We start from the raw sequence: 21,141 nt of genomic DNA on the forward strand, positions 1-21,141 counted from the left end.
ATTTTTAATGTTGTGAATGCATTTTCTTCAAATTTGTTTTCGAAAACTTCCAGCTTTTGCAAAATCTCATTGCTTTAAGGTATTTCAAGCTTATTTATTGCAGATGCAATTTGCTATTGTTAAAGACAGAACTAGCTTTACATTTATAACTCTATATAAAGGTGATGCTAAAAACACCAGAGTTTGGTCAGGTCTGGCTTCCCTTTCTGAAGATATCTATTGTCTTCTTTTATTGCAGTAACTTTAATATGGATGGTGTTTTATAGCCTATTGTTTAAAAACTGGGCTTTGCACTAATACAAAGAACATAGCCAGCTTGTGTAAAATGATGTATCACTTTAATTTCTGTAAACTATTCTGCATATTGGTTATCTTCTGGATAGTGGCTTGAAAAGACAGTGCGATGGTCTCAAATTATCTAGGATTGAGAGACCTATGGAGAATATTCTGCAAGCAGCTTGTAGTTTGTAAGGGATGCAATATTTATGGGAAGTAAAGCAATAATTTATTCAAAATTTCTAGATTCTGAGGTATGTCTTTACTACCCGCTCTTGGGGAAAAAAACTGTAGTTTCCCTGTTCTCATAATTAAGTTCATTTTTGAGTATCAGGTTCTTCTAGTTCACTACTGGGAAGACACCCATTTTTTGCTTTAACCATCAGTGGAAGAATTCTTTTGTGTTTCTGTTTCCCTACACTAAAGTTAAAGTACCTGTGGCTTTCCTTCTACCCATTTCCTGCTTGACACTTCGCCATTTTCCCTTTCTGACCCAAGATTAAAACTCCAGACCCACTTCAGATGGAACCCCTACTTTTGACATTTCGTCAACAATATCCCTGCTATCTTCACATCACTATTCCCATTTCAGGATCACTTTCTCAGTGTTTCTATCTGTCTGAATATTTTTCTGATTTCTTTAACTGCATAAATACCCAGTGCTTGCTGTCATGTCCTAGCATGGCTGCTTCTTAGAACTCTCGACCTCCATTCTCATTTCTATGATGTTACTTCTCATGCTGCAGAATTTCAAATTCTAATGCCCTTCTACATCTGCCTCATATAGCTATTGCCCGAACACCATCAAACTACTGAGTATAGGTAGTCCCTAGTTTGCGAATGGATTCAGTTCTTGAGTATGTTTGCAAGTTGGAACATAATAAAAAGCAATTTAAAATAGCCATTCGTAAGTAACAGGGAATATTTGTGTCAGATCTTTAAAATGAATATTAATGTACACTCATATGGGATTTGTTCGTAAGTAGGATGTTCATAAATCGGGGACCGCCGGTGTATGTACTAGTCTTTTCTCATTCTTTTGCTTTGTAAAGTAAATATTCTATGACTGGATTCCCTATCTTAGGTTTTCTTTTTTTTTTAGAAAAAACACAATGCACGAGTAAATATTAATTTAGTGTTCTGTCAAGAAGTCATTGACCTAAGTATTGAGCCTCTATTTCTCTTCTTGCCGCCCCCACCATCTAAGATATTCCCTGATTTTTTTTTTTTTTTTCCAGTATTTTCTTTTCTCATGGATATAATTAAGGTCAGTGGTTACATGCACATACTTATCCTTTATGAAACTTGAATTCTCTATCTTGAGTGAAAGCTTATACTGTATGGAATTAGAATGCATATTCTGTTTTGAATAGCAGCTTAACTGCTGTGTTTTAGTTTCTTACGTGGGAATGAAATCTATCAAAAACCATTTAAGAAAAGACAAAATGATTGTTCACCCTGTAACTATTACAATGGCTCAATGTCCAGTTTTAAACATTGCAATCTCAATCATAAACAGAAATTGCTGGAGAAACTCAACAGCCTGGCAGCATCTGTGGTCAGAAAGCAGAGGTAACGTCTTGGGTCCAGTAACCCTTCTTCAGAACTCTTAGTAGCTACGAAAAGGTAGAATATATGCTGAAGATGGGGTGGGGAAGGAGCAAGAAAATAGAGGGAGTTGTTGTCCAAAGAGAGTGAATGACAGTTAGACGGACAAAGGGATGGATAAGGGTACCCAAGAGAAATTTTAGCTGATAATGGTGGCCATGGGTAGGTAAAAATGGGTTCGAAATGCTGAAAGCAGCTCATTTCATGACAAGATCTGCACTGTGGGTTGAGTAAAGTACATAAAGGAAGGTGTTTAGGTTCTAAAATTATTGAACTTAATATCAAGTCCTGAAGACTGTAGGGTGTCCAAGCAGAAGATGAGATGCTGCTGTTCCAGCTTGTGCTGAGCTTCACTGGAGCACTGCAGAAGGCCTGAGACAGATGTTAACCAATCACAATCACACCTGTTGAATGTACTTCTGGGTGTGCTGACTCCAAGCAATGGAATGCAGACAAGTGCAAGTTACAATACTTGATATCAAGTTCACTAATTTTAGAACCTAAACACCTTCCTTTATGTACTTTACCCAACCCACAGTTGGAGGAAAATGGAAGACCAAATATGATTTCTTCATCCAACTTGACCTGTATACTATTTTAGCAAGTTGATCAGAATTGAATAATTGTATTCATTTACAATGGTACAGCGGAGCTTTTTGGTTGTATGGTAGGATTATAAAATGGTACTGATATTTGATGTCTCACTTTAAAACAAATGTGTATGATTAGTCAGAAGTAGCGTTTAGACTAATACATTTTACAATGTTGTATCAATAAGGAAAGCCCAAAGTCTATATACATTTAATATATGCCAATCAATTAACTTCTGATCTTCCACTGATGGTCAAGGCAAAAATAACATCTTCCCCAGCAGTGAATTAGAAAAACCTGACATTCAAAAATGAACCAAATTGTGCTCCTGGGGAAATGACCCATTTTCCTTCAAGTGCTGGTAGATACCTTGCTGCTGCCTTGAACTACAGCATTTGATGTAAGTGCTCCCATAGTGATATTAGGAAGAATTTCCAGGATATTAACCCTGCAACTGTGAAGGAATTATGCATTTCCAAGTCTGAATACTGCATGATTTGGAATGGGTCTGCAGCCATTGGTAATGTTTTCCATATACTGCTACGCTGGTCATTTTACTTAACAATTAAATTGATGTTCAATATTTGCTAGAGCATTGCCAACCACATCTAATGTAAATCTTATTTAAATTGATAGCTGCTTTGTTTAAAAACAATTTCTCCAAATATTACAAAGCACAACACTGCACAGGAGCAAGGCCTTTGGCCTTACAAACCTGCACCAATCCATGTTGCCCTTCCATTTTAAAACTGTCTTCACTTTACAGGATCTGTATCCCTCTTTTCCCTTGCTATTCATGTATTTGTCCAGATGTTTCTTGAATGTTGCTATTGTGTCTGCTTCCACCAACACCTTTTGGCAGCCCATTCCAGGCACTCACCACCCTTTGTGTGATAAACCTGCCTCGCACATCTCTTTTTAAAGTACCCCCCCCTTGCACTTTGGACCTGTGTCCCCTAGTAATTGACCCCTCCACCCTGGGAAAAAGTCTCATAATTTCCACTGTATCCATGCCATTCACAATCTTATTAAATTCTGTCAGAATACCCCTCAATTTCCTGCATTCCAGTGAAAACAAACCCAGTTTATCCAACCCGTATTCTAAGATTATCAAATGCTATACCAAGGCCCATGTATAGCCACTTAATTATCTTTTAATTTTGTTTGGTGTCAGACACACAACATTTTGTCTGCTGTAGCCCAGTAGTAATGGTGCCAGGACAGATCACAAAGTTCAAAATCTTGTCTTGGGTTTGTCTTTGGTCCTGTATGTTATTGCATTGTCTGTGAATTTCATTGTTCTGAAGATATTTCCCTTACCTCAAATCCCAAAGTGAATAAGACATCCAGACATACTTAAGCTGTGCTTTTATGCTAACTGTGCTGGAATATTCTGGGTTTTCAATTGAAAATCAAGTGAACCTGCCTGAACTGACTTTTTAAAAATATTTTCTTGGTGGGTGGGGGAGGAACATGCATCAGGTGTTTTTGTTGTATGTTTCTAGGTTGGGCAGCAAACATGCTGACCAGACCTGGCAGCGTTGGATCACTGTTCATTTAACACACAAAAGGGCAGCTCAATAGGTCCAGTTAACATTTAAGCTCCACGCGAGCCTCTTTCCACTCTTCTCCATCTAGCCCCATCAATCCATTTTCTTTATGATATGGTTATCTATCTTCATCCTGAAATGTATTTGCGCTTGTCACCTTACCTGCTCCTTTTGTGTTGATTTCCATATTGTAGATGCTATCGAGTAACTTTTATTTTCCTGAATTGCTCCTTGGATTTATTGATATTTCATGTTTGTATGCCTGTCATGAACTTGATGTGTGATATTATAGATTTTTAAAGAATATGTTAAATGACGTTATTTTCTTTTTTTAAAAAAACAAAATCAATACACTGGAAAATAAATTGAGAAAAGTAAAGGCCACCATGGGCCCTATCTATTACAATGAATAGTTTCAAAGCCTTAACTCAATTGGCTGGACGGCTGGTTTGCAATGCAGGGTGATGTTCTCAGCATGGGTTCAATTCCTGCACTGGCTGAGATTACCATGAAGGTCCCATCGCCTAAATCTCACCTGAGACATGGTGGCCCTCGGCTTAAACCACCAGGAATCATCTTTCTCCAGCGACAAGAGTGAATTGATGGAGACGCAAAACCACACGGTCACGTCAGCTGGCGCTACCTACAACTCATCTATCTGTCCCTTCTTCGTAACGTATTTCACAAGCTTTGTTACTCTATTTGCGTGGGATATTTGGTTTAAACTTGTTTCAGAATGCCACTAAGAAAATTCAAAGCTGCACGCGAAAAGTCGAAATGCGATTCGCTGGAAAACATGTCGATTGCATGCTTCTTTTTTCGTAACTCCCTTCCTCTTTCAAAGCACGTTCGGCTGGTTTGTCATATCTCGTTGCTTTATGACGCTTGGCTAATGCTCTCACTTAGCGCTCAGAACAAGACACTGATTGTTCCTAGCAGTTTAGTCAGAGGTCCTTGGATATTAAGAAACAACAGCGTTTCAGATCGACAATTTTCACCGGGGACACTCCTAATAACTGGGTGACAATATCCATCACTAATTCGGTTTCACTGGCTTGAGGCGAACATTTTATTGCTTGTCCGGTCAAATATAGGTTGGTCACACTCAAAACCGAGAGGAAAGAAAGCTTTGTATCTAAGTGCTAGAACACGGATTGTGGGAGCATTGTTTGTTCAGTTCATGCCTACAGCTTTTGTGTGTAGCTCCATAGCAACCCAGACTAGCACAAAAGCATTAGTTATTGTTTGTTTTCGCACGTCCACCAGAACGCACTGACCCCTTCCTGAAAGTTATACAGCAAGTAAATTGCTCGCTGTGCGTCTCAGCTGCAGCACAACATCACCGACTTTAGAAAAGGCTCAGGGTAGGCGGAAACTGAAGGTGATATCGTCCGCAATCCTGAATTCCCGCAGGAAAATCTCCAGCCAGGCACAAGGTCACGGGCATCGAATTCTCATAAATCCTCCGCTTTCTGCCTGATCTCGGTTCTGAAATTGCACCGTGTTAATGGAGCAACGAAACACATCGCCAGACAAATTTACCACTGGTAGGTGGGCATTTGATCCGGAGTTCTGCGAGAGTTGCACAGCGGTCTGTTTCAATGTAAAGCGAAGTCTGGCACGCTATATGAAAATCTAAAATGACAGGTTTTATCGTGCACAAACCTACTTTTGCATTTTATCTCTCGGCGACGGAGCGGGGGTGTAATATCTGCAATTAAAGCAAACACTGGTCAAGTAAAATACAGTCTTTTAGTATTTGAAACGATTGGTGTGAAGTTTCAGGAACTCTGGCAATTGGTTGTAAGGAGCTGGTTACGCAAGAATAGGGCCGGTGGTTTGTTTTCTGTGTTTTAGTCGGCATTTCCAATATTTATGACTTGTTTATGAAGGTAATTTTAGTGGGCTGAAGGTTCCGAGCACGGCGTTCTAAACATCTTACTTCAGGTTTCTTTTTGTTTTTCAGAACCTCCTGATATAACAGTGAATGAATTTGTAAGTGCACGTAATTGAACGTGAAATTACATGGTGAAACAATTTACTGCGGATGTCGGAGATCTTAAATAAAAGCAGAAAATGCTGGAGAAACTCAGAACATTTCGAATCCAGTATGCGTTCTTCAGAACTGAAAATTACACATAGGAGCAAATTACTGCAGATACTGGAATCTGTACTAAAAACAAAAGATGCTAGGTATCACACCGGATCAGACAGCAAGCTAACTTTCGACTCTAGATGACTCTTCATCAGAGCTCTGTCTGACAAAGAGTCATCTAGAGTCAAACGTGGCTTGCTTTCTCTCCATGGATGCTGCCCGACTGGCTGGGATCTCCAGCAATTTTTAGTTTTCAGAGAAAATTACGTGTCGGGTGAATGTATTCTCTCCTTTCGATTTGGGGGCATCTTTAGAAAGGCTTTCCGCGAAGTCCCGTATAAGAGATTAATGAGTAAAATTAAAGCACATGGGATTGGAGTAGTGTATATTAAAATGGATAGAAATTTGGTTAGCGAATAGGAATAAATGGGTTTTTTTCTGAATGGCAGGGATAGGTACTGGGATGAAATAAAACAATATACAGAAAGTGTTTCCTTATAAAATTCACACTTTTTAAATAGAATAGTTTAACTTTGTAAAGTAAGAATTATCTGAGTATGCCTGTAACTAGATGAAAAAAATCTAAAATTGTTTATTCAAAGCTATTTGTTGATATTGAAAGAATATTAAAGAAATTAAGACGCAGCCAGCTGACTAAACACCTGGTTTAAAGGTAGGGTTTAATGAGGATCTTAAAGTAGGAGATGGATGTGGAGAGATAGAAGGGTTTAGGGTGATAATGAGGAATAGATTATGTGATTGAAACTTCAGTTACCAATGGTAGAGCAAAATGAAGTTGAAAGGACAATTTCTGGATTGGATCCTTCAACAGGTCACAGATCACAAATGTAAAGATCTTCATAACTGTTTTGGGCATCCACCAATTTAACAATGGGACTAATATCTTTTAAATTGACATGCATTCTGGCTATTACATGTTACAAAAATGGACACATTGCAACAATTTTTCATCCTACTATATATGTTATCTGCATTCATCATTATCCAGTCTTGTCCTCACACAATTTCCAGACACACACATGCATGCACACTCTCTCACGCACGCACACTTCAGTCAATGAATTACAGCCAGAAGCTAAAACCCTGATTGTTTGATTTGCTTAGGCCAGGAAATTTCAGACACCTGTACTGTTACTAATGATGCAGTTGTAACACGATTAACATTATTGCTGTAAACTTATACACCTTTTGGATCAGGTGAACTATTGTGCTTACCAAGAATAGTCTTTTTCTATTTCAAGCTTTGAGGAGAAGCTTCCAGCAGTCTTCCACAACAATGTAATGAAGACTCACATTCACAAGGAGCCACATTTAGACTATCACAACTCATTTTACATGGGGCGTCAAACTGGGCTGGTTTGAATCTATATCTCAAAACTGAAAGGATATTTCTGACCTATTGTACCACTGTGATTCTCTGAAATATAAACATAAAACCTTCTGCTTGTAGTCTATATTTCCTTATATAGTTCTTTAATGCTGACTATTTTAACTGCTTTGTTTATAGCCCCTATTTGTTTTATTCTTTACACTTTATTATTTTAAAAAGCACACCTTGCCCTTTTAATGTGCCTCAAATATTCTGTCATTTATTTTATAATTAGGTTACACAAAACTAAACATTAACCTTTTACTAATGGAAAAATCAGTCCCAAAGACCAATGTTTTAGTCTAAATGAAATACTAACCAGACAAAAACTAAAATACCTAAAATCGCTAAGTGCATAATACAATAATTCTCCAGTAGCCCAGGTGAATGGGCAAGTGAATACTCTAAGGATCAATAACTCTAAGTGAGAATGTCATTTATAAAAGGACAAAATATGTAATTGAGAGGGGAAATCCTTGCAAGCAAATTTAGCAGCACCTTCTGTTTCTGAAGCTAGCAGAAGTTATTTTTATCTTTACCAACTGGCTAGTAATTTGGCAGGAACAAAAACAGAAGTTGATGGAAAAGCTCAGCAGGTCTGGCAGCATCTGCGAAGAGAAAATCAGAGTTAATGTTTTGGGTCCAGTGACCCTTCGTCAGAATAAATTACTTTATTAATTTGGCAGGTTGGGTTGTAATTGTTGGTACGAAAATCAGCAGGTTCCATCAAGGGCAAAAGGATTTGCCTCACCACATCACTGATCTATCTGTGAAGATAAAAATCTGCCTTGGGTTAAGATATCGAACATGGCACAAAATACTGAAGGAGGGAGATTCAATAATAATTCCCAAAAGAGAATTAAATATAGACTTGAAAATGAAACGTTTAGAGACTACAATAAACAGATAGGAAACTGGTTCAATTTTACAGCCCTTTCAAAGAACTGACTCAAACAAAGGACTAAATGGCCTTCTGCGATGTGGTATGATTCTAAGACCCTATGATTTACTAAGTCTACCAAAAACATTGGTAACAATAAAATGATACCAAAACAGCTGTAGAAATACTTAAAATTCAGTTTGAATGTTGCACTTTTCTGATGTGAGTGAAATATGGTTGTGGCCTAACTGACCAGCTTTTGAGGTCTGATCCTTGTTCCACAAAAAGCCAATCAAAATGTAAGTGATTTATATTTATAACACTGCAGCTTAAACAGTCGTTTCCGCACCCCCACCCGACCACCCCACCACCACCATTGTCACAGCTCACAAACCCCTCACTCGAAACCACTGCACGTTAGGTGGTGATGGCAACTATCAAACATCAACCTAGCATCACAGGAGAAAAATATCTGGGAAGCACTAGCTTAGATCAATCCTAATTTGCTGTATAAAATGCTACACAAATTTGTCAGCGAACATTCTTCTGAGGTTGGGATCAATTATTAAATTCTAAGGCAGTACCTAACTCATATTACATCTGACGGTTCTTGATATTCACGCTAATTTTCTCTACATTATTTGTGTCATCAATATTTGAGAAGTGGGAGACAGATCAATTTTTCAGTACCAAGAGCCTACATCTAATTGCACAAAAACGACTGGCTCATGAGGGAGATTACATTCTAAAAGCAACATGTAGCCCATCATAGCTTTCCATGCAATTTTTTAACTTTGAAAAATGTATGTGAAGGATCATGGTACCAGACATGACCATAGTTGGAAAGAGTAGAAAATAAGATGAATCACATGCCTTAATTGTTTTACTAATATCTATTTATCACCCTAATTCTAGGAAGATTACTTACTAACAGATAGCCTACTGGTGGACTATTTCAACATGTTTCTCAGTCTATTGGTAAGTGTTTTCTTGATTAAATGCAGTGAAATCTGCATAAACAAAAACTCATAGAAAACAGACACCTGAGCATAAAAGACATTTGTTGACATGAGTAAATAACTCACATGGTGAAATATACAAATGGCACTCTGAAACCACAGACTATTGCAAATTCTGAATTACGGACAACCTTTGAAACAGTAAGTTCCTTCACAATTTAAAAACATGTGACACCCAGGACAGCACAAAACTACAGTGAACTACAATTTCAAAGGAATTAGTTGCTGTACAATGGGGAACACTTTAATCAACCTCAGTTGGTGTTGTAACTGAACCCACTGTGTTAACCTTCCTCTGCTTTGCTAAGATAACCAGCTGGCCAACTGAGCTAACTAACCTCCTAACTTTCTGCAAGAATAATCTCCTGTAAGGCTTTTTGATGCAAATTTGGTTCAACACCATCAAGTGTAAATCCAGTATGCTATCAAACCAGGTTTGCAAAGTGCAACATTTAGAAAACCTACTTTTGTTTAATATAGAGAGTTGAGGTACTACATAAATCGTTTCATATATGTTTGACTTTCTAACCTTTGTGAGATGTATTTGAATGAGTTATTTAGTAAACAGGACAGTCAACTTTTCAGCTAAATGGAATTCAAGCAATATAAATAGGACTCTTCTCCACTGAACTCAGAACCAGGAGTAAATCAGGAAATAAATGTATTAAATACATCCCTAACTTAGCATTTCATTGCTAATTATAAAAGAATAAAGTGATTGATATTGAATGGAGCAATCATGGAAAGCTCTATGTCAGAAATTATCTTCCTGTAACTCCTACTAGTCTCAACATTTAAAACATTACAGGGTTCCATGATATTCTTACAAAGTTTTAATCAACCTGTTCAGACAGCTTATGACAAATCTCTGTGGCAAGTGAGACTTAAACCAATACCTTCTGGACCAGAGGTAGGAACACGACAAGGCTCTTTAAACATGGCAGTCTATGATAATATCTAATTTTATAATATCTGATGGGAAGGCAATGGCCTAGTGGTATTATTGCTGGACTGTTAGTCCAGAGAACCAGATAATGTTCTGGGCAGAGGTTTGAATCCCACCAGGGCAGATGGTGGAAGCTGAATTCAATAAAATACCTGGAATCTAATGATGACCATGAACCTGTTGTCAATTGTCCTAAAAACCCATCTGGTTCACTAATGTCTTTTAGGGATGGAAACTGCAATCCTACTGGTCTGGCCTACATGTGACTCCAGACCCACAGCAATGTGGTTGACTCTAAAAACTGCCCTCTGGGCAATTAGGGATCGGCAATAAATGCTGCCGAGCCAGTGACGTGTCATCCAGTGAATGAATAAAAAAAAGCTTCTGTAGAAGGGTGTTAAATATCTAGTAGCTGAAGGCAACAAGGTAAACAGATGTTGGGATTTTTATTAGTTAATCGTACCGAGATGTGTCATAGAGGGCTCTTGTGGTACAGCAGTTGCATCTCTACCTTTGGGTCAGAAGACACAGGACCAAGTCCCATCTGCTTATATGTCATTACACCTCTTAACATTGATTTTTTAAAAAACCAATTGGCCTATATATACGAATGGACACTTATAGGGAATGACAATTTCCATTATCAATGACACTTTAGTTTAATTCCTCGATTTTTTTTTTTTGAGTTACAGGGCCATGAATGGACTGTTTTATTTTTATTGATTTGGTTAATTTTTTTTGGCTTTGCAAAGGTCTACTGGATGTGTACAGAAAGAAGAGTCAGCCAGCAGTAGGAGGGTTTGTTTAGAGTGAACATGTAACTGTGGCAAGTAATAAATAGTCTCCATCAAAACATTCTAGTTTCTATCTATGTTTCACGAATAGGCTTGGAGCTCCTCCAATTTTATCAGCAGAGAATGAAAGTGAAGGTTGGAGATGAAGCCTGGAGACAAAGATTTACTTTCAGACAGAAGGTTTGAAGTGGAGATAATGATTTCTTTTGACATAGGCTACATCTCAATCGAGGAGACACCAATAAATAGCCTGGCACTTTTACTTCCTGCCTCAAGCAAGATCAGGTGTATAGTGTCTTTAGTACTAGAAGCTGACCAACTGAACAGGGAAGAGGGTTGGCCATTGTCTCAAAGATGATTATTGAGTGCCTATGAGTCTTGACTGGACTTTGATAAATTCAGAAGTCTGGATGTTTCCTCCATAGAATAATTCATACATCATGGAGTATTTTACCTGGTCATATGTAATATTTTAGTGTTTCTACTTGGAAATTCCTACACCCGTACTTCCCTTCAAGTTATTCATTTGTGTCAGGATATCAAATATACAAACATGGACAGGCTCTTGATCTTAACCAGAATTAGATTCAAAAAGAGAGGCATGCTTCTAGATTAGATGTTAGGAGCTTTAAAAGATCTTTTGAAAAATGATTCCTTTCTGCCCACTTTAATGGCACAAATGGAGCATTCGATACTGAAATAGAGATGGTAGGAACTGCTGATGCTGGAGAATCTGAGATAACAAGGTGTAGAGCTGGATGAACACAGCAGGCCAAGCAGCATCAGAGGAGCAGGAAAGCTGACATTTCGGGCCTAGACCCTTCTTCAGAAATGGGGGAGGGCAAGGGGGTTCTGAAATAAATAGGGAGAGAGGGGGAGGCGGATAGAAGGTGGATAAAGGAGAAGATAAGTGGAGATGAGACAGACAGGTCAAGGAGGTGGGGTTGGAGCCAGTAAAAGTGAGTGTAGGTGGGGAGATAGGGAGGGGATAGGTCGGTACAGGGAGGACAGACAGATCAAGAGACAGGGTGAGGATAGTAGGTAGGAGATGGTAGTGGGGCTTGAGGTGGGAGGAGTGGATAGGTGGGAGGACAGGTTAGGAAGGCGGGGATGAGGTGGGCTGGTTTTGGGATATGATCAGGGGAGGGGAGATTTTGAAGCTTGTGAAGTCCACATTGATACCATTGGGCTGCAGGGTTCCCGAGCTAAATATGAGATGCTGTTCCTGCAACCTTCGGGCGGCATCGTTGTGGCACCAGAGGAGGCCCAGGATGGACATGTCGTCCAAGGAGTGGGAGGGGGAGTTGAAATGGTTCGTGACTGGGAGGTGCAGTTGTTTGTTGCGAACCGAGCGTAGGTGTTCCACAAAGCGGTCCCCAAGCCTCCGCTTGGTTTCCCCGATGTGGAGGAGGCCACAACGGGAACAGCGGATACAGTATACCACATTAGCAGATGTGCAGGTGAACATCTGTTTGATGTGGAAGGTCTTCTTAGGGCCTGGGATGGGGGTGAGGGTCAGGGTGGAGGTATAGGGGCAGATGTAGCACTTCCTGCGGTTGCAGGGAAAAGTGCCGGGTGTGATGGGGCTGGTGGGGAGTGTGGAGCGGACAAGGGAGTCACGGAGAGAATGATCCCTCCGGAAAGCGGATAAGGGTGGGGAGGGAAAAATGTCTTTGGTAGTGGGGTCAGATTGCAGATGGCGGAAGTGTCGGAGGATGATGCGTTGGATCCGGAGGTTGGTGGGGTGGTACGGGAGGATGAGGGGGATTCTGTTTTGGTTGTTATTGCGGGGAGGGGGTGTGAGGGATGAGTTGCGGGAAATGCGAGAGACACGTTCGAGGGCGTTTTCGATCACTGTGGAGGGGAAGTTGTGGTCCTTGAAAAACAAGGACATCTGGGATGTCCGGGAGTGGAATGCCTCATCTTGGGAGCAGATGCGGCAGAGGCAAAGGAATTGGTAATACGGGATGGTCTTTTTGCAGGAAGGTGGGTGGGAGGAGGTGTATTCTAGGTAGCTGTGGGAGTCGGAAGGTTTGAACTGGATATCGGTTTCCAGGTGGTTGTCAGAGATGGAAACAGAGAGGCCCAGGAAGGAGAGAGAGGTAACGCAGATGGTCCAGGTGAACTTAAGGTTGAGGTGGAAGGTGTTAGTGAAGTGGATGAACTGTTCAAGCTCCGACATAACGGAGGAAGAGGTGGGGGATAGGGCCAGTGTAGCTTCGGAAGAGGGATTGTTCCACGTATCCTACAAAGAGGCAGGCATAGCTTGGGCCCATGCAGGTACCCATGGCCACCCCCTTTGTCTGTAGTAAGTGGGAGGAATTGAAGGAGAAGTTGTTGAGGGTGAGGATGAGTTCAGCTAAGCGGATGAGGGTGTCAGTGGAAGGGGACTGGTCGGGCCTGCAGGACAGGAAGAAGCGGAGGGCCTTTAGACCATCTGCATGGGGAATGCAAGTGTATAGGAATTGGACATCCATGGTAAAGATGAGGTGTTGGGGACCAGGGAATGGGAAGTTTTGGAGGAGGTGGAGGGCGTGGGTGGTGTCACGGACGTAGGTGGGGAGTTCCTGGACCTAGGGGGAGAAAATGGAGTCGAGATGTGGAAATGAGTTCGGTGACATCTCCCAAAGCACCCACAATCTCATCACTTCAGGTGACCTCCCACCCACAGCCTCCAACCTCATCATTCCCCAACCCTGCACCACCTGTTTCTATCTCCTTCCCAAAATCCACCAATCTGACTGCCCTGGTCGACCCATTGTCTCTGCCTGCTTCTGCCCCACCGAACTTATCTTGACTCCGTTTTCTGCCTCTTGGTCCAGGAACTCCCCACCTATGTCCGTGACACCAGCCATGCCCTCCACCTCCTCCAAAACTTCCGATTCCCTGGTCCCCAACACCTCATCTTTACCATGGATGTCCAGTCCCTATACACTTGCGTTCCCCATGCAGATGGCCTAAAAGCCCTCTGCTTCTTCCTGTCCCACAGGCCGACCAGTCCCCTTCCACTGACACCCTCATCCGCTTAGCTGAACTCGTCCTCACCCTTAACAACTTCTCCTTCAATTCCTCCCAATTCCTACAGACAAAGGGGGTGGCCATGAGTACCCGCATGGGCCCAAGCTATGCCTGCCTCTTTGTAGGATACGTGGAACAATCTCTCTTCCGAAGCTACACTGGCCCTATCCCCCACCTCTTCCACCGATGACACTATTGGCTCCGCCTCGTGCTCCCACGAGGAGTTCGAACAGTTCATCCACTTCACTAACACCTTCCACCCCAACCTTAAGTTCATCTGGACCATCTCTGATACCTCTCTCTCCTTCCTGGACCTTTCTGTTTCCATCTCTGACAACCACCTGGAAACCGATATCCATTTCAAGCCTTCCAACTCCCACAGCTACCTGGAATACACCTCCTCTCACCCACCTTCCTGCAAAAAGGCCAACCCCTATTCCCAATTCCTTCACCTCCGCCGCATCTGCTCCCGAGATGAGGCATTCCACTCCCGGACATCCCAGACGTCCTTGTTTTTCAAGGACCGCAACTTCCCCTCCACAGTGATCGAAAATGCCCTTGACCGTGTCTCTCGCATGTTCCGCAACTCATCCCTCACACCCCATCCCCGCAATAACAACCAAAACAGAATCCCCCTGTCCTCACGTACCACCCTACCAACCTCCGGATCCAACGCATCATCCTCCGACACTTCCACCATCTGCAATCTGACCCCACTACCAAAGACATTTTTCCCTCCCCACCCTTATCTGCTTTCTGGAGGGATCACTCTCTCCGTGACTCCCTTGTCCACTCCACACTGCCCACCAGCCCCACCACACCTGGCACTTTTCCCTGCAACCGCAGGAAGTGCTACACCTGCCCCTACACCTCCACCCTCACCCCCATCTCAGGCCCTAAGAAGACCTTCCACATCAAACAGATGTTCACCTGCACATCTGCTAATGTGGTATACTGTATCCGCTGTTCCCGTTGTGGCCTCCTCCACATCGCGGAAACCAAGCGGAGTCTTGGGGAATGCTTTGTGGAATACCTATGCTCGGTTCGCAACAAACAACTGCACCTCCCAGTCGCGAACCATTTCAACTCCCCCTCCCACTCCTTGGACGACATGTCCACCCTGGGCCTCCTCTAGTGCCACAACGATGCCACCCGAAGGTTGCAGGAACAGCATCTCGTATTTAGCTCGGGAACCCTGCAGCCCAATGGTATCAATGTGGACTTCACAAGCTTCAAAATCTCCCCTCCCCCGATCGTATCCCAAAACCAGCCCACCTCGTACCCACCTCCCTAACCTGTCCTCCCACCTATCCATTCCTCCCACCTCAAGCCCCACCCCCATCTCCTCCCTACTATCCTCACCCCGCCTCCTTGACCTGTCCGTCCTCCCTGGACCAACCTATCTCCTTCCTAACTCCGCACCTACACTCACCTTTACTGGATCCAACCTTGCCTCCTTGACCTGTCTGTATCCTCTCCACCTATCTTCTCCTTTATCCATCTTCTATCCGCCTCCTCGTCTCTCCCTATTTATTTCAGAAACCCCTTCCCCTCCCCCATTTCTGGAGAAGGGTCTAGACCCAAAATGTCAGCCTTCCTGCTCCTCTGATGCTGCCTGGCCTGCTGTGTTCCTCCAGCTCTACACCTTGTTATCACATTCAATACCGAAAGCATTTTGAGGCCTTTCGAATATTGGGCCCACATGTTTGTATGAAAGAAAGAGCATAAATAAGAAGAATGAGGATACAATCCTTTTTCACAGCTCTAACAGATCACAGGAGTTGGGCAATTATGGGAGAAGGATGAACCCCAAGAATAACAAAGGAATAGTTAATTGATGCTTCAGATGTTCATAAAAAATCATTATGCGCTGAATTGCCCAACAAAGCAATAAGATTATTTTTGAGATGACACACAAAGGAAGGTAAACTGACTAATCAGAAGAAATCATATTGGTCACCAGAAGCTTCGTCCCAGAAATGAGCATCCAAGTATCATATTCATTCAATTGCGCTGTTCTAGATTTAAAGAAAAATTAATCAATGGGATGTCAGATCACTGGCAATCCCAAATTGACTTTGAGAAAGTGGCGGTGAGCTGCCTTCTTGAAACACTGCAATCCATTTGCTGTAGTAAATCCACAATGTTAGGGAGTGAATTCCAGAATTTTGACCCTCCAGGATTTTGACCCAACGCCAGTAAAGGAACAGCAATATATTTCCAAGTCTGGATAGTGATGGCTTGGTGAGGAACTTGAAAGTCATGGTGTTCCCATGTAGTGATGCCCTTGTCCTTCTAGATGGTAATGTTGTGGGATTGGAACGTGCTGTTGGAAAAACCTTGGTAAGTTTCTGCAGTACGTACAATGATAGCACACACCGCTGCTACTGAACTTCAGTGTTGGATAGACTGAATGTTTGTGGATGTGGTGCTAATCAACTGGGCAGCTTTATCCTGGATAGTGTCAAGCTTCTTGAATGATGTTGGAGCTGCACTAATCCAGGAAAGTAGGGAGTATTCCATTGCACTCCTGACTTGTGCCTTGTAGTTGGTGTACAGATTCTGAGGAGCCGGAGGTGAGTTATGTGTTACGGGATTCCAACCCCCGACTTGCTGTTTAGTCATAGTATTTATATGGCTAGTTCAGTTCAGTTTCTGGTCAATGGTAACTCCCAGGAGTTTGATAGTAGGCAAACCAGCAATGGGAATGCCATTGTATGTCAAAAGATTATGGTTAGATTCTCACTTATTGGAGATGGTCATTCCTGGCATTTGTGTGGCACAAATGTTACTTGCCACTTGTCAGTTAAAACCTGGATATTGTCTTACTACATTTGGACATGGACTGCTTCAGTACTTGGAGAGTCGTGAATGATGTTGAACATTGTACAGTCATCAGCGAACATCCCCACTTCTGACTTTAAGATGGAGAGAAGGTTATTGATGAGGCAGCTGGAGATGACTCGGCCATAGACACTCCCTGAAGTGTCTTTCTAGTTTTATACAAGCAAATATGTAGTAGACAAAAAATGCATCTGGAGCTATTTTCTTTAAAGCACAACTAAGCCTTGGTTTAATGTTAAAATAGTGAACTCAATGATGGGCAGTTTTGTTTTGCCAACAGCAGACAAAAAATTATACTTACTCGATACATTATTTTTCAAAGGGAATTGTTTAGCTCTGAATGGTTCAGGAAGCTGATGGTGTGTCTTAGGAATAGCAGGTATTCACTGCAGTAACCGTACAGGAAAAGTGGGGCTCAGCTGGAATCACAGAGTCATGTATAACCCCATACTAAACTTTATTAGTCATCAAGTCATTTACAGTGTAGTCTCCCAGTCAGACGTTTGTGGCTTTGAGCCCTGCCCTAGACCCCTGAAACCTCAATCAAGACTGAAAATCCTTCTGGTAAAGGGAGTAATGCACTGTTGGAGTGAGTGATATCTTTTCAATGAGACGTTAAACTGAGGCTTCACCTGTCTTTCTGACTGAATATAAAAGGTTCCACGTTGCCATAGAACTTTCTCTTCCCACGTTAGTTTCTAAATTTGACTAAAATGTAACCACAACTATACTTTGTAAAACAGTTTATTGGCTGTAAAAGTGTTTTGTGACATTCAATGGTCAAAAGTGTAATATACAAATTCAAGTTTGATTTTTTAAATTACTTTTTAAATCAAAATGTTAGTTTTTGACCAGCACAGACTCGATACGCTGAATGGTCTTTTTTGCGCTATAAACCTCTGTGACTGTCTGACTGTAAGTCAATGAATGATATCAAAACAATAAAGGTTATTGGAAATGTTCTGCTTTCACAACTTCTCATGCAGCTCTTTACTCACCCTATGGAGTGGTGCATAGAGGACAGTTTCTGCTGCTATAATATGTGGGAAAATTTCACTGTGAAATGGTGAGTTGTTGATGCATTGTGCATCTTCAGCTTTCCTCGACCTCTAAATTACAAGCACTTATAATTCCTCTAAGAATAGATTCGTTTTCAATTTAAATTCAAGTTTGGAAACTGATTTTTCTTTTCTTCAGTGTATTTATGAATCACAGCTTTTCCATATTCAAGAAAAAAAGAACCTGTAGTTCAAATGAATTTCCAGGATCTTCAATTGCAATATTTATTAGTGACATAGGTTCTTGCATTCGGTCACATTAACATTCCACCAACAAAGAGTACTTTGGCAACAAGGGGATTTTTCTAAAGCCAGGATAATCATCAATGGCAACAGTTGTGTTTACTTCTGCTTATAAACAGTTGAATTATATGTGACCTGACAGCCCTGCCTTAGTTACAAAACAGGTGTATTTATCTTAAGAGAAGTGGCATTCTATAATTGTAGTTTCAGTGCTTATTAAAGAAAGAGTGAAATAGAGCCAAATATTTGGAATTGCAATAGGTTAGGCAGCATCTGTGTAAAGAGAAATAGAGTTAATATTTCATGCTGAAGACTCTTTGTAAGGTCATCAATTAGTACCACTGAGGTTATTAAGATAAAAGTAATATACCTGAATAAAAATTGTAATGCTAATTTGAGATTGTTAATATGCTATTATATTAATGATAGACTTTCATAACGATAAAATTTCCATGTATTAAAGCAATGCTTCTAATCATTTGAAGTCAAAACAAAAACATACAGCCAGTGTAATTGCCGAAATAACTTGTAAAAAACTCACTCAAAAATATCTATCTTAATAAAGATTTCCTCTGACCTTATGGTCTCTGCTATAATTGAATTCATCCAGACCCCTCCATTATTCAATTATTTTGTGTTCTAGAATATTTTTAGATACACTCCTGGGATGGAAGTTTCCCTATAATAAAGAAATGGTAGAGTGAGTTGTACTCTCTGATTTAGAAAAATGAGAGCTGATCTCATTGAAATGTATTACATTCTAAGAGAACAGATGTTGAGAGGCTGTTTTCCCTGGCTGAATCCTAAGGGTAATAATCTCAGGATAAGAGTCCACCATTTAGGATTGAGGTGAGGGAACATTTCTAGTCTGAGGTTTGTGAACATTTGGCTTTCTCTCCCCCAGAAGACTGTGGATATTTAGTCAGTTAACATATTCAAGGTTGAGATTGATAAATTTTTGGACTCAAAAAGAATGAAGGAGTATGGGAATCTGATCATAAAGTGTCACCGACATTGAAGATCAGCTATAATAATGAATGGCAGAGTACGCTCAATTGGTCACATTGCATGTTCCCTTTTGTGCTACTTGCATGAGAAATTATTACCTAGACCAGAAACAAGTAGGCAGTTGGACCCAGAGATTCAGCCAGTGCTACCCTATTGTTAGCAAGCATAGTAGCCAAAATTGATTTCCTGATTTCCTGTCCCTCTATATAGGGACAAACTACAGCTTGTTGTCTCCTGTCAGCATCCATCTAAAATTGGAGAAATTCATTATTTAGGAACTGACTCTTCCAAACTATTGCTGGTTTTAAGGTTTTGCACTGGAAAGTTTTTAATGTGAATAATGTGTGTCTAAAGTGAGAAATTGTGAAAAACTAGGGACTGAAAATCAGAAGGAAAATCCAGGCAAAAATACTGTAGAGTTAGGTGAAGAAAAGGGTGGTTGTTTGCAGCAGTGTCTAGGAGTTTAATCATTAATTCCTGAAGAGTCCAGGCTAATCCTAGAGAGTTAACAACATGTTTGGAACATATTTAGAACAAGATCATTGTTCTGTCTCTATGTATTAAATCAGCTTGCACTTTTTATTTCACAGAATTTTCCAATGTCAATTTGGTTTAACAAACGAACAGAGACATTTGAAATAGTTGACAATGCAAAGAAAAATCTGTTGAAGCGGTTAAAACGATTGGTACATACTTACAGTCCTGCAGACCCCATCTACAATGCGACACTCAGATCCCAAGAAAGACATCCTCAGTTTAAAAAGATCACTGCTCTGGATCTAAAATTTGAAAACAAGTTCATTGTAAAGGTAAGTAGATCAATCAAATTGTCATTATACCTCTGGGTATGTGACCAGTGATGGTGTACCTAAGAGCAATAATGATTAAAAAAATGAAATCTCAGTTAAAATTAGAATTCCCTGTATTTTGAAAAGTTAGGTATGAATCATGGGTGTTACCCTTCATCAGAGGAGCAAACAGAGTATGAGATTGGGCCCTGTTTTGCTGTAGTCATGAAGCAAAACTGGTAGGATTCATCATGACTTCTTTAAAGCTGACAGCACCATCTGTGGCCTGTACAGGTACAGCTAAATGTAAAAATTACTGTCAGTGATTCAGTACTTCTTCACAGTATGTACTTTTGAAATCTCTGCACACCGTAATTGCATAGAACTGACTGAACTGACAAAAACTTTCCCTCTTCTATGTATTAATCTCATTATAAAAACCTTGAAAATGATAAACTTTTTTGATTGAGGTGTAATTAAGTTTTAAAGGTGAACCAAGTTCCTAATTGCTGCTGGCAAATCCCTCCAACCACAAGAATGTAATTTCATATTTACATGGAAAGTTAAATTTCTCCATTTTTCTGAAGTATGTTTATGATATTTCAGCCATATTTATGTCCTAATTATTTATTTTCTCTCTGTGAAAAGTGAAGAACATCTGTGCACTTTACTTCCTGGTATGCAGTCTCTGAGAAAACTTCAATCTGATTACCATGTTTGATGACCATAATGCAATATGTAAAATAATCTACTCACATGTTTCAAATATCTTTGATTCTTTGTTTTTAAAAAAATTGTAATTTGATAAAGTCAAACAATATGAATTTGTATTGCATTTGTATTTTTTTTTAATACTAGCACCTCGATCATGTGCAGGGTATTGCATGGATAAAAAATGAGAGACTCCCAACATTCCTTTTGAGTGATTGTTACTTTGAGTACAGGTAAAAAAAATCCAAATCTTTTTCTTTGATTATTGTTATGCAAATATTCACCTTATACAAATATAATCATGTTTTTAAAATCTTTGAAT

At 40.6% G+C, this 21,141-nt stretch overlaps 1 protein-coding gene across 1 annotated transcript in view; it reads left to right on the top strand.

The window, feature by feature from the left end:
* The first annotated feature begins 5,179 nt into the window (after window positions 1-5,179).
* LOC109928918 (regulator of G protein signaling 22) overlaps window positions 5,180-21,141 on the top strand; it is a 112,698-nt gene continuing 96,736 nt past the window's right edge. The window contains exons 1-5 of the mRNA XM_048595749.1: window positions 5,180-5,572; window positions 5,992-6,020; window positions 9,306-9,368; window positions 19,911-20,129; window positions 20,967-21,052. Of these exons, the coding sequence (XP_048451706.1) occupies window positions 5,533-5,572; window positions 5,992-6,020; window positions 9,306-9,368; window positions 19,911-20,129; window positions 20,967-21,052 (437 nt within the window). The 5' untranslated portion in view covers window positions 5,180-5,532. The remainder of the gene's footprint in view (window positions 5,573-5,991; window positions 6,021-9,305; window positions 9,369-19,910; window positions 20,130-20,966; window positions 21,053-21,141) is intronic.

The sequence above is a fragment of the Rhincodon typus genome, chromosome 4 (assembly GCF_021869965.1).
Source record: "Rhincodon typus isolate 14 chromosome 4, sRhiTyp1.1, whole genome shotgun sequence".
Classification (NCBI taxonomy): Eukaryota; Metazoa; Chordata; class Chondrichthyes; order Orectolobiformes; family Rhincodontidae; genus Rhincodon; species Rhincodon typus.